Source organism: Pipistrellus kuhlii, unplaced genomic scaffold (genome assembly GCF_014108245.1).
Source record: "Pipistrellus kuhlii isolate mPipKuh1 unplaced genomic scaffold, mPipKuh1.p scaffold_m20_p_3, whole genome shotgun sequence".
In the NCBI taxonomy this organism is placed as follows: domain Eukaryota; kingdom Metazoa; phylum Chordata; class Mammalia; order Chiroptera; family Vespertilionidae; genus Pipistrellus; species Pipistrellus kuhlii.
The window spans coordinates 42,037,581-42,051,347 of record NW_023425529.1 but is presented as its reverse complement, the minus strand read 5'-3'; the positions used below and the strand labels follow the sequence as shown (position 1 = coordinate 42,051,347).

The window sequence follows — 13,767 nt, the reverse complement described above, 5'->3', positions numbered from 1 at the left end:
CTCCTCACATACTTGGGAATGCCTTTTTACCGAATATAGCCAGAAATACAACCTAGTCATAAGGGTATGTATATCTTCAACTTTAGTACATAATGTCAAAACAATTTTTCAAAATACCAACTTAAACTTCCACTAGCAGTTTTTTAAAAGTTTCCATTGCCCCACATACTCACTCTCTCGGTATTATTGCCTCACATAGTTCTGATTGACAGGGCCAGGGATAGAGCCCACACACAGGTAGGCATGAGACTGGGAATCAAACCTGCGACCTTTTGGTACACCAAACAATACTCCAACCAACTGAACCACATCCCATTATCATTTCAATGTGCATTTCACTCATTTCTAAAGAGTGTTCCTCCCTGGCTGGTGTTGCTCAGTGGTTAGAATGTTGGCCCTCACACCCAAAGGGTCATGGGCTCAATTCCTAATCAAGGGCGTTCCTAGCTTGCAGGTTTGATCCCCGGGCCAATAGGGAGCACATGTGGGAGGCAATCAATTGATGTGTCTCTCTCATCCATGTTTTTCTCTTTTCCCCCACCCCTTCACTCTAAAAATCAATGGAAAAAGTATCCTCAGGTGAGGATTAACAACAACAAAAAATACTGAGTGCCTTTACATGTTATTAGCCATTTTGATATTCTTTTTTTCTGGCATGCCTACTATTGCCCAGAGTTGGAAGGCAAAATTAACTTTTTTCTTACTGGTCTATAGTAGTCCCCTATGATGCAAATTTCTCCCCCCATTCTCTTAACTGTGCCTTTTGAAGAACAGAAGTTCTTAATTTTAATGTAATAATGCAGTGACATTCTTTTTCTTTCTGATTAGTGCTTTTTATGTCTTTTTAAAAAGTCCCTGAGCCATGGCCAGGTGGCTCAAGCATCATCCCGTACTCCAAAAGGTTGCAGGTTCAACCCACTGTCAAGGTACATACAGGAGGCAACTGATTGACGTTTCTCTTCAACATTGATGTTTCTCTCTCTCTTTAAAAAAAAAAAATCAGTAAAAACATATCCTCAGGTGAGGATTTAAAAAAGTCTTTCCTGCCTGGCCGGTTTGGCTCAGTGGACAAGCGTCGGCCTGCAAACTGAAGGGTCCCAGGTTTGATTCCAGTCAAGGGCATGTACCTTGATTGCGGGCACATTCTCAGTAGGGAGTGTGCAAGAGGCAGCTGATGGGTCTCTCTCTCTCTCCCTCCCTCCCTCCCTCCCTCCCTCCCTCCCTCCCTCCCTCTCTCTTCTCCTCTGTAAAAAAATCAATAAAACATATTTAAAAAACAAAAAAAAAGTATTTCCCTGAGATGATGTCAGAAACTTGCTTTAAAATAATCCACTGGAGGGCTTGAACCAGAGTCTCAGCTTCTTGCCTTCCTCCCTGAACCACCTGAGCTTCAGTACCCACTCCAGCGACCCCACAAACTACTGGGCCCTGGACTCTCAGTGCAGTTGCCCAGGGACCAGGCCCAGGCAATCAGCAGCACAGTCAGCATCTACCAGGCATGAAGGTAGCAGGGGCACCAGTGTGCGGGACAGCTGAAGGTCTGGGGGCCTGGCTGTAGGGATGGCTGGGGGTCTGTTGGGCACAGGGAGCATCCAGAGTAAGAAGACTATGCAATGCCTGAATGACCGCCTGGCCTCCCACTCGGAGAAGGTGAGAAGCCTGGAGGCTGATAATTGGAGACTGGAGATCAAATTCAGGAACACCTGGAGAAGAAGGGACCCTAGGTCAGAGACTGGGGTCATTATTTCAAAGATCACTGAGGACCTGAGGGCTCAGATTTTTTTAAAGTTCTGTGGACAAAGCCCACATTGTTCTGCTGACTGATGATGCCTGTCCTGCTGCTGCTGACTTCAAAGTCAAGTATGAGACAGAGCTGCTCGTGCGCTAGTCCATGAAGAGTGGCATCAATGGTCTCGATAAGGTCACTGATGACATCAATATCACTCGGCTGCAGCTGGTGATAGAGAGCAAGGCTTTCAAGGAGGACCTGCTCTTCACGAAGCAGCAGCATGAGGAGGAAGTAAATGTTCCACCAAACCAGATTGCCAATTCTGTGTTGACCGGGAAGTTGGATGCCCCCAAATCTCAGGACCTCATGGCAGACATCTGGGCCCAGTATAACGAGCTGACTCTGAGGAAAGGAGAGGAGCTAGACAAGTACTGGTCCCAGATAGACAATTATTGGCCACAGACTACTGAGATAGGAGCTCCTGAGATGATACTCATGGGCTGAGATGTATAGTCCAACCCTTGGAGGTCAACTTGGACTCCATGAAAAATCTGAAGGCCAGTTTGGAGAACAGCCTGTGTGAGGTGGAGATGCCCTATGCCATGCAGATAGAGCAGCTCAATGGGATCCTGCTGCAGCTGGAGTCAAAGCTGGCCCAGACTTGGGCAAAGGGAAAGTGCCAGGTCCAAGAGCATAAGGCCCTGCTGAACATCAAGGTCAAGCTGGAAGCTGAGATGGCCACCTACCACTGCCTGCTAGAAGAGGAGGACTTCCACCTTGGTGATGGCCTGGACAACAGCAACTCCATGCAATTCATGGACTGTGGACAGCAAAGTGGTATCTAAGGTCAATGACACCAAAATTCTGGGGTATTCCTTGGCGGGGGCGGAGAGGGGGCAGAAGGCCAATAAAAAAGTTCAGAGATCCTTGAACATAAAAATAATAATAGCCCTAGCCAGTTGGGCTCAGTTGGATAGAGCATCGCCCTGAGGACCAAAGAGCCCTTTGTTTGATTCTAGTCAAAGGCACGCACCTTGGTTGCAGGCTCCTCCCCAGCTTGGGCCCTGATCAGGGCTCATACAGGAGGCAACCAATCGATGTATTTCTCTCACATCAACGTTTCTCTCTGTCTACCCCTTTCTCTTCAACTCTCCCTAAAAATAAATGGAGGGATATCCTCAGGTGAGGATTTACAAACAAACAAAAATAATAATAACAGTAATCCACTGTGGGTTAAAATATACACAAAAATGATTGGCCATGTGTTGTTAATTATCGGACCTGAATTATGGTTATTGGTGAGTGCATCATACCATTCTATTTTTAAAAAATATATTTTATTGATTTTTTTTACAGAAAGGAAGGGAGAGGGATAGAGTTAGAAACATCAATCAGCTGCCTCCTGCAACCCCCTATTGGGGATGTGGCTGCAACCAAGGTACATGCCCTTGATCAGAATCAAACCTGGGAGCCTTCAGTCTGCAGGCCGACGATCTACCTACTGAGCCAAACCAATCAGGGTCATACTCTTCTATTTTTGATAAGCTTAAATTTTCAATTATAGCCCAGCTGGTATGACTCACTGATTGAGCATCATCCTGTGCACCAAGAGGTTACCGGTTAGATTCCCAGTCAGGGCACATGCCCAGGCTTGATCCCTCGTGAGGGCCGATTGATGTTTCTCTCTCTCTCTCTCTTTCTCTCTCTCCCCCCCCTTCCTTCCTCTCTCTAAAAATAAAAATTTTTAATGTCAATAATAAACTCAAAAAATAAATGTTATTTAAAACTTCTGGAACGAATAATGATTATATCAACTTTGCAGGATACAAGATCAATATACAAAAGTCCATCACTGTAACAGCAATGAATATATGGAATTTAAAATAAAAAACACAATACCATTTAACACCCCAAAAATACTTGGGTATAAATCCAACGAAGTATGCATAGGACCTATATGAGGAACACTACAAAACTCTGAAGAAAAGAACTAAATAAATAGACATTCTATGTTTGTGAATGGGAAGACTCAATGTTATCAAGATGTCAGTTCTTGCCAACTTGTTATGTAGATTAAAAGCAATCCTAAACCCAGCTGGTGTGGTTCATGATTGAGCACTGACCTATGAATTAGGAGCTTACTGATTCCTGGTCAGGGCACATGCCCTGGTTGTGAGCTTGATCCCCAGTGGGGGTGTGCAAGAGACAGCCGATCAATGATACTCTCTCAGCACTGATGTTTCTCTCTTCCTTCCACTCTGAAATTACACACAAACACACACACACACACACACACACACACACACACAAATTCACTCTATTTAAAAGTCTAATTGACCGGCTGACTGTTCGATCAGTAGCTATGATGCACAATGACAACCGGGGGCAGAGGACCAGTAACTAAGAAGCTATGATGTGCACTGACCACCAGGGGGAAGACGCTCGACACAGGAGCTGCCAAGCTGCGGTGACTTGGCAGCTGCAGTTCTTGGGTGCATCACCGAGCCAGAGAGGAAGGAGCCAGATTCCAGTGTGGATTCCAGTGTGCATCACCCAAGAACCACCCTCTCACAATCCGGGACCCCGCTGGTTTCAGCCCGATCCCTGCAGGCCAAGCCAAGGGACCCCACCGTGCACGAATCCATGCATCGGGTCTCAAATATATTTAATATACATTAAAAGCAATCCCAATCAAAATCCCCAGTAATTTATTTTGTGGATATTGACAAACTGGTTCTCAAGTTAATATGGAAAGACAAAAGATCCAGAATTGCTAACATAATGTTGAAGGAGAACGATGTTGAAGAACTGATGTTACCTGACTTCAAGAATACTATAAAGCTATAGTAATCAAGACATTTTTATAACTCGAGCAAAACACAGACATGAAATAAACAAAGACTAGGTTTTTAGAGGTCAAAGCAATCTGCTAAAGTTAACTCTTTAGGAAAAATTAAATGCTAACCTTTTAGAATAAATTATTTTATTTTAAAGTTTGGAATCCTGTTTTTACTATAATGTTTCTCATTTGCAGAAGGAAAACAGATATCAGTGTTTCAAGCATAACTGGGGAAAAAGCAAACTGAATTATGATGAAATTAAAGTCTGAAGAAGAAACAAAAAGGATATAAAAAATTTTCAGTTGATGAATCCCATTCCATAGAACAGTTCAGCTTCTTTAGGAATCTAAACAGTTCCTTAGAGCCCAGATTTTCTTGACATTGATTTACTATACAATGAAACAACAGTTCTCAAGACCAAAAGGAGTTTTGATATATTGTTCTTATAATGAGGTTTTTAACTGCAATGTCAGAATTAAGTTTAAAAGCATTTTTTTCATATTTAATGTGTGAGATCTGTATCTACAGCTTTATTTTCAATTAAAGAACATTAAATTGGAAATTAAATGAGGAGAGGGGAGCCAGAATAGCTATGGTCATTCCCTTAATAAATATATTCCAGTTGTGAATAACAGTTCTAGTGCTATTATAAAATTTGTCCCTTAACTTTTTTGGAGAAATTCTAGGAAATGAAAAAGTGATTTTATATAGTCCTGTTGTACTTCCCTTATAATTATTCTTGATATTTCTTGACTCTTTGTACCTTATATTCAATATTTTACTTTTGACAAGAAACTAGAGTAATTATCCCAGAAGGAAAGCTAAAGAATGAATCAAAATCTAAAAGCATTTTCTCGTTTCATTTCCTATCTCCAATGAAACATCAACTCAAAGGATACAGAATATCCTGCAGTAAATTATCTCCTAGCATTCCCCCTAATATATGTTCACTCTCCAAAAAGTACATTTTCATGAGGCATTTGGCTATCCTGCAAGTATACTCCTATTTATTAGGTTTCTAAGATAAAAGCAAGTGTTATATGAATTCCAAAAGTAGTAGTACACGAAGCTGTAAAATAAAATTTTCAGACACTTAATGCGATAACAGGTAAAGTTATGAATGTTCTGTACTCTTCCAAAATTAATTTCTGTCCTGATAACAAGTTATAACTAACAGTAATACTGTACACAGGTAAAGTATAACCATTCACAACATATTAAGAGAATGTTTTTTTGAAAATACAGATATAAATGGTGAACATTACTCCACAACTATGCTTTTAACAATTTATGCCTATATATACTCTTACCCTTCTGGTTTTGTTTCCTAGACATTGTAATTTCTTTTCTCTCAAAAGATATAGAAGAAAAGTATTCTTTTGCCTTGTCTGGGTTTTGATTGTAGTTATCTCTGATTTAAAGGTAGGCAAGAGAAGTCTGCAGTTGGAGGTATTAAATAAAAAATCCTGGTTATTTGAAATTCTGCTAACTGGTGATCTCCTTTCCTTCTATTATCTTCTTGTCAGGAAATATCATTGCAGATATTCATGTCTCTCCAGGATGATTCTAGAGGGAGGAAAAATACACATATTTAGGGTTATAGTAAGAGCTATTTGTACAAAATTTCTGAGATATATCCACAGGTTTTGTTTTGTATTTTTTCTAAACAAAACTAGTGATTAGAGGAAAAATATTCTAAAAAATCTATACATATAAAAGCCTAATATAGCTGAAACTGGTTTGGCTCAGGATAGAGCGTCGGCCTGTGGACTGAAAGGTCCTGGGTTCGATTCTGGTCAAGGGCATGTACCTTGGTTGTGGGCACATCCCCAGTAGGGGGTATGCAAGAGGCAGCTGATCGATGATGCTTTCTCATCGATGTTTCTAACTCTCTATCCCTCTCCCTTCCTCTCTGTAAAAAAAAAAAAGCCTAATATGCAAAGTGTCCCCTAGGGAGGTCAACCGACCAGTTCCATTGCTTGCTATGATATGCTCTGACCATCAGGGACCCTACCCATGTATGAATTCTGTGCACTGGGCCTCTAGTATGGCTATTTGCTCTTTTAGAAACTTTAATCTTAGAATCAAACCATTTTTTTATTTCAGAAAGCATGTTCTCTTGGTCATCTTATATTCTGTATCTATCTAAAAAATATTATCCCCATCTCTGCTTCACAAACTAAAATATTATCTCATGTCCAAATCAAAGGTCTTTTTTCTTCCTCTAGAATTTCATATTTCTAACCTCTCCTCAGGTTTCCCAGCTCAAATACAGCTGCAAGAAACCTGGGCTGGAGGTAAATGGGAAGCACACAAAGAAATTTTATTTTATTTTTTAAACATATTATTATTGATTTCAGAGAGGAAGGGAGAGGAATAGAGAGAGATGAGAAAGAATCATTGATTGGCGGCCTTCTGCACACTCCCTACCGGGGATCAAGCCCAAAGTCTGGGCACGTGCCCTTGACCAGAATCAAACCCAGGACCCTTTAGTCCACAGGCTCTATCCACTGAGCAAACCAGCTAGGGTCACAAAGGAATTTTATTAAGGAAAACCAAAACACCAAAATTTGTACTAATCCATACTGCAGGAAGTGTCTATCTATAATAATAAAAGCGTAATATGCTAATTAGACTGGACAGCCGGACAACCTTCCAGATGAAGCCGGGGCTGTGAGGGCCAAGGCAAGCCACCAGAGCTGCAAAGGCTGAGCCTCTTGCATGAATTTCATGATCAGATCTCTAGTAAATTATAAAGATACAAATGCTATTTTTTCCACATCACTAAACATTTCAAAAATACATGCTTAAGATTTCTGGTATAAAAAAGCATAAGGATTATAGAACTTATACATGGCACCTGACAGAAAAAAAAACATTTCATAAAATGCAACCCAAGAAGAAAATAAAAGTAGCCTTATATGAAATGCTTTCCAATGTGGGAGGAGAATGAAGGGATGAGTAGATAGCCTGGGGAACTTTTTTTTTCTTTCAATCTATCAAGAGCGGGTTGTTGTTTTTTTAATCTATCAAGAGCAAGAGCCTTGCCTTAGCCGATTTGGTTCAGTGGATAGAGCGTCAGCCCTCAGACTGAAGGGTCCTGGGTTTGATTCTGGTCAAGGGCATGTATCTTGGTTGTAGGCTTGATCCCTGGCCCAGGTCGGGGGGCAAATGTGGAAGGCAACCAATGTTTCTCTCTCACATCGATGTTTCTCTTTTTGTCTCTCCCTCTCTCTTCTACTCTCTAAAAATCAATGAAAAAACATCCTTGGTTGAGAATTAACAAAAATAAAGCCCTGGCCAGTTTGGCTCAATGGACAGAGATTGCCAGCCTGTGGATTGAAGGGTCCCAGGTTTGATTCGGTCAAGGGCACATATCTCGGTTGCAGGCACCTCCCAGGCCTGGGCCCTGGTGGGAGCACGTACAGAAGGCAACCAATCGATGTTTCTCTCTTATGGATGTCTCTCCATCTTTCCCTCTCTCTCCCACTCTCTCTAAAAATCAATGGAAAAATACCCTCAGTTGAGGATTAAAAAAAAAAAAAAAATACAAAAAACTTTAAAAGTAAAAAGAGAGAGAGAGAGAGCCTTGTCCTGGCCAGTATGGTTAAGTGGTTAAGTGGTTAGAGCATGGTCCTATATAATTTTATTAACCAACTTCACCCCAATATATTCAATTAAAAATAAATAAACTGTTCTATATTGAAGTGTGGTAAAACACATAAATAAGCTTGGAGCAAATTAAAAAATCTAGGAGGAGCTTATACGCATTGTTTCAAGTAACTAAGAGCTCTCACTCCACTTAGAAAAACTGTAATTGGAAGTTTCAAGCAATGCATCACAGGATGTAATTAATGCCAAAAAGATGAAGAACTCTAATCAGCAGGCGCATACTTAATACATCATAAGGTTGGTGAATAAATGTATATTTATTTGTTGTAAGCTGAAATAAGATGCTTATGGTGTGTATGTATCATTTTAATCTCCTGCTTTAACCAACCTTTTCAATTAACAATAAATTATATAAGATAGAATAGCAATAGATAAAAAAGACTTCTACTATAATCAAAGAAAACTTGAAACAACTTTTGGCAAATTAATACTATCTACTAGACAGCTAAAGCAAAAATATTAACTGTTAAACAAGGATACTTGTTACAATAACTAAAGAGAAATCAATTGATCAAAGCTGCAACTGCTATTTTTAAAAGAATATACCTTTGGTGCCATATCAGTATCATTAACCAAAGGCAGCATGGTTATTTCCCTATCATGGCATAATCTGGTTAAAACAATGGAGGTCTTAGAAGAAGACAGCTGCTGAAAGGCTTATATGGGTTTCAAGAACCAAGGTCTGAGTATCACTGAACTGGGAGAAGAATGGTCTGAGTTCTCTTGATAGGAAAAACAGAAAAGATGCTTTAGCTAAAAATTTTCCTTGAGACGTTAAACTTTCTCTAAAACACATATATTAAATTTCTTTCCAGAATCTGATACAAACCATGAGCTTCTCAAAAAACAAAAACACACTAAAACTCACATTTTACAAAAGCATCCAGTTAGACTGAATTTAGGTATAATAGTTTCTTATCAGATTTCTTCTTTTCTTTTTAAATCCTTATCCAAGGACATTTTTTCCCATTGATTTCCAGAGAGAGTAGAAGAGAGAGAGAAAGGGAAGGAGGGAGGGAGGGAAGGAGGCATGGAGGTGAGAGAGACACATCAATCAGTTGCCTCCAGTACCTGCCCTTACCAGGGGTGGGGGAATCTAAAACCACTGAGCCAAACCAGGCAGGGCTCTTCTTCTCTTTTTTACATATATTTTATTGATTTTTTTTTTTTTACAGAGTGAAAGGGAGAGGGTTAGAGAGTTAGAAACATCGATAAGAGAGAAATATCGTCAGCTGCCTCGTGCACACCTCCCACGGGGGATGTGCCTGCAACCAAGGTACATGCCCTTGACTGGAATCAAACTTGGAACCCTTCAGTCCATAGGCTGATTCTCTATCTACTGAGTCAAACCAGCTAGAGCTCAGTCTTTTAAAGCTACTATTTCATTCATTATTCAACTAATATTCACTGAATGCCTATTACTAGTACATTCTAAGCTTTATGGGAGATTGAGTGGGAGAGTGCTGCTGTTTCAGATTCAGGGGCGAGTTATAGTATATTAGAGTGCAGGAGTTTACTGTAAAAGCAGGTGATGAAAAAGTGGAGGCCAAACCCCTTAACTACTCAACTGAGAAGTTTGGCAATAAAGAAATAGGGTATCAGCCAGTGTTCTATCAAGGCAAAATGAATAGAACCTGGGACCTTTCAGTTCGCAGGCCAATGCTCTATCCACTAAGCCAAACCGGTTTCGGCTACTTTTAACTTCTTACTGGTTCTCTTATTAATCCGCTTAGTAATATTTTTTATATGTGTTCATCTCATGTTTGTATGAAATCATGATTTTGCCTATTTAAAAATAAAAAAATCCTTTAACAATGAATTTCATACAACATGTAGTAAATACCATGGAAAATGAAAATTTTAATGCAAAAGCTGAAGGGAAGAAAATATCCTTTTCCATTCATGTATATATTTAAGGAAGACCAAACAAAACTTTGTCTTGTCTCTTCCCAGCTCTGAAATTTTTAGGACTCTTTAAAAGGCATAGTCATTGCTGAATCTGGTAGGTTTTTTGTTTTGTTTTTTTGTTTTTAAACACACACTATATTTTTAATGATTTTTGAGAGGAAGGGACAGGGAGAGAGAGATAGAAACACCAACTATGAGAGAGAGTCACCGACCTGCCACCCCCTGCACACCCTTACTGGGGATCAAGCACACAACGCAGGCATGCGCCCTTGACTGGAAGAGAACCCAGGACCTTTCAGTCCGCAGGCTGACGCTCTATCCACTGGGCCAAATCAGCTAGGGCTGAAGCTGGTAGTTCTTGAAAGATCCCATAACTAACATAAGAATTCTTTCAAATGATATTTCCAGCTATTTTTTTCTGATGCCTAGTATAAATAAAGCACTGTCTTAAGAACAGAAGCTTCATCATTTCAGATTTAGACTCTTATCTGAACTACTTTTGTTAATTATACTCACCAAAAATATAGATGGTACATTTTTAGACCAAACTAAAAAGATACATTTGACAAACACTTTTTATGATCCAAAGACTTTCTTACCAGTAACATTTGTACAATCACAAAAATATTAAATACATCTGTTACTTTCAAAATAATAGCTGTCTTTTCAAAATAATATTTTCAAAATATTGTATGTCAGTTGAAAAGATAGATTAAATATTTTTAACAAACTAACTTGATTCAATATATACATACAGCTTAAAGAAGCCCAAACCAGAAGTCAATATACAAACTCAACATTAAATCAGCAGCATATACTTTATTATTATTTTTGTTGTTAATTTTCACTGAAGAATATTTTTACCATTGATTTTTAAGGAGAGTGGGTGGGAGGAAGGAGAGAAACATCAATTGGTTGCCTCCTGCACACACTCCAACCTGCAAGCCAGGTACATGCCCTTGACTGGAAATCAAACCCATGACCCTTGGTGCACAGGCTAATTTCTAACCACTAAACCACACCAGTCAGGGCTCAACAACATATTTTAAATTCATTAATACATGGGCAGAGAGCACATCAACATGTGTTTAGGTCTTCTGAATTTCTAAACCCCAAAAATAAAATATTTCTAATACCACCAGTCTCTATGGAATTACTGTTTTCACAAAGCAGCCTTTTCCCTGTCCTCTCTCAATATCAAAGTACTCCACCAACACTCTAAGCAAGAAAGGATAAAATCAAGTGCACTAAAAACCTTTACACTCAGCATTCATTCAGATCCTTCCAAACCATTCTCATGGCTTATAACATGCCAGAAAAATATTGCTCAAGCAGGTAATTACTTTATCCAAAAATGAACAGAGCAATTTTAGACTGGAAATAATCTGCTATCCATGTCATTCATAAATTCATGCTACTATAATTCTTTCAATGGGGAACATCTGGCCCGTGGGCCATATAAAATCATTTATTTGGTCTGGCCCTGCCAAAGCATTGGGATGAGTTAATTAAATGTTTGACCAAATATAGCAGCTAATTTTTAACTTAATAATTTTGTATGGCCCTTGGCAGGAATAAGGTGCTTTAAATGAATACATAATGCATGCAACATACCATGCATTGAATATTCTAAAAAATAAGTTTCATTTAGGTGAAATCAGTTAAATAATATTAGCAGACGTAAAGCATGAAAAATTAACTCTTCCTCCTCCCACCTCTACTGCCTCCAAACCAACTGTGTGTCAACTGGAAGGAAAGAGAAAAGAAAATGCAGATAAATAACTGGAAAAGGTACAGAATACTAATCCCAAAAGATGTTACCTCTTCCAAGTTGCAACTGAAATTAAAGAACTATAGTGAAAAGTCTTCCCCATTTTCAGTAGTTTAAGATATATTGTTCCCTTGGGGATGCGACTTATTCCAGAACTTTCTTTCCTGACTCTTCTTGAGGTTCTCATACCACTACAAATTATTAGCATACTAGAGGCCCAGTGCACAAAGCTCATGGGGGGAGGGGGGAAGGGGTGTCCCTCAGCCCAGCCTGCACCTTCTCCAATTCAGGACTGCTGGCTCCCAACTGCTCGCTTGCCTCTGCCTGATTGCCCCTAACTGCTTTTGCCTGCCAGCCTGATCGACACCTAACTGCTCCCCTGCCCTCCCCTGCCAGCCTGGTTGCCCCTGTCTTCCACTGCAGGCCTGGTCCCTTCCAACTGCTCTCCCCTGCTGACCATCTTGTGGCAGCCGTCTTGTGTCCACATGGGGGCAGCTATTTTGTGTGTTGGAGTGATGGGCAATTTGCATATTACTCTTTTATTAGATAGAATAGGATATATTTAAGTTTTGCTGGTTTTTATTTTTTAAATATATATATACACTTTTTAATATATTTTATTGATTTTTTAGAGAGGAAGAGAGAGGGATAGAGAGTTAGGAACATTGATGAGAGAGAATCATCGATCAGCTGCCTCTTGCACACCCCCTACTGGGGATGTGCCCACAACCAAGGTACATGCCCTTGACCAGAATCGAACCTGGGACCTTTCAGTCTGCAGGCCGACGCTCTATCCACTGAGCCAAACCAGTTTCAGCTTTAAATATATTTTTATTCATTTTAGAGAGGAAGGAAAAGGAAGAGAGATAGAAACATCAATGATGGGCGAGAATCACTGATTGGCTGCCTCCTGCATGCTCCCTAACTGGAGATTGTGCCCGAAACCCAGGCGTGTGCCCTGACTGGAAATCGCGCCATGACCTCCTGGTTCATACATAGGTTGATGCTCAAGCACTGGGCCATATCAGGCAGACTAAATGGTAGAACTTTCAATAGTTTCAGAGATTTTGTTTCGATTGTTTTCTCTTTTGGGATGGAAGCACCATTATGCCTACTCTCATACAAAAGGAAAAAGAATGTCAAGTCCAAAGCTCCCAGCCCTGGGAAGTCTTCTTCCTTGACATCTTGACAAATCCATTCTGGAACATTAAATGAAGGGAACTCATCTCCTACCTCCACCCACACCAACAAGAAAGAGAAAGCCTATCCACTATATTACAAGATCCACTATATAAAGCAAGATCCACTATATTACAGCTTCCAGAACTTTTTTATATTGGAGGTGGGGAGCAGGGAGACATTTCATGTTTTAAAACATATTTGCAAATTCTTTGATCCTACTCCCATCAAAAGGCAGAATCAAATTCTCCTTCCCATAAAGAGAATGATGCAGAAGTGACACTGAGCAACCTCAGAAGTTAGGTCATAAAAGCTGAGAAAATTCATGTCTGGTTCTCTCCCAGGACAGGCAACTTTGGAGCGTGAATCACCATATAAGATATCTACATTCCCTGAAGGCCTTGTACTAGAGAGACTGGACCAGGCCTCACAGAAAATTACTAGGAGATGGCTGAGGAGGGCCAGCTGTTTGAGTCCTTCCAGCTCAGCATCAGACATGTGAATGAGGAGTCACCTCCAGGCTTAGCTACCAGCTGACTCCAACTGCATTAAGAGACTTCGGTGAGGAAGCCTTTTAAATGACTCCATCCCCAGTTACAATCTGATTGTATTCTCCTAAGAAACACTGAGACACGACTACCTAGCGAAGCCTAAACACCAGAACCATA

The 13,767-nt window shown here is 40.1% G+C and overlaps 1 protein-coding gene and 1 pseudogene across 3 annotated transcripts in view; one reads left to right on the top strand and one right to left on the bottom strand.

The window, feature by feature from the left end:
- SPATS2 (spermatogenesis associated serine rich 2) overlaps positions 1-13,767 on the bottom strand; it is a 75,727-nt gene that overhangs the window by 46,656 nt on the left and 15,304 nt on the right. For all 3 annotated transcript variants that reach the window (XM_036456776.2, XM_036456772.2, XM_036456773.2), the window contains one exon: positions 5,880-6,135. In XM_036456776.2, the coding sequence (XP_036312669.1) occupies positions 5,880-5,904 (25 nt within the window). In that variant the 5' untranslated portion in view covers positions 5,905-6,135. The remainder of the gene's footprint in view (positions 1-5,879; positions 6,136-13,767) is intronic.
- LOC118728417 lies at positions 1,229-2,767 on the top strand (annotated as a pseudogene).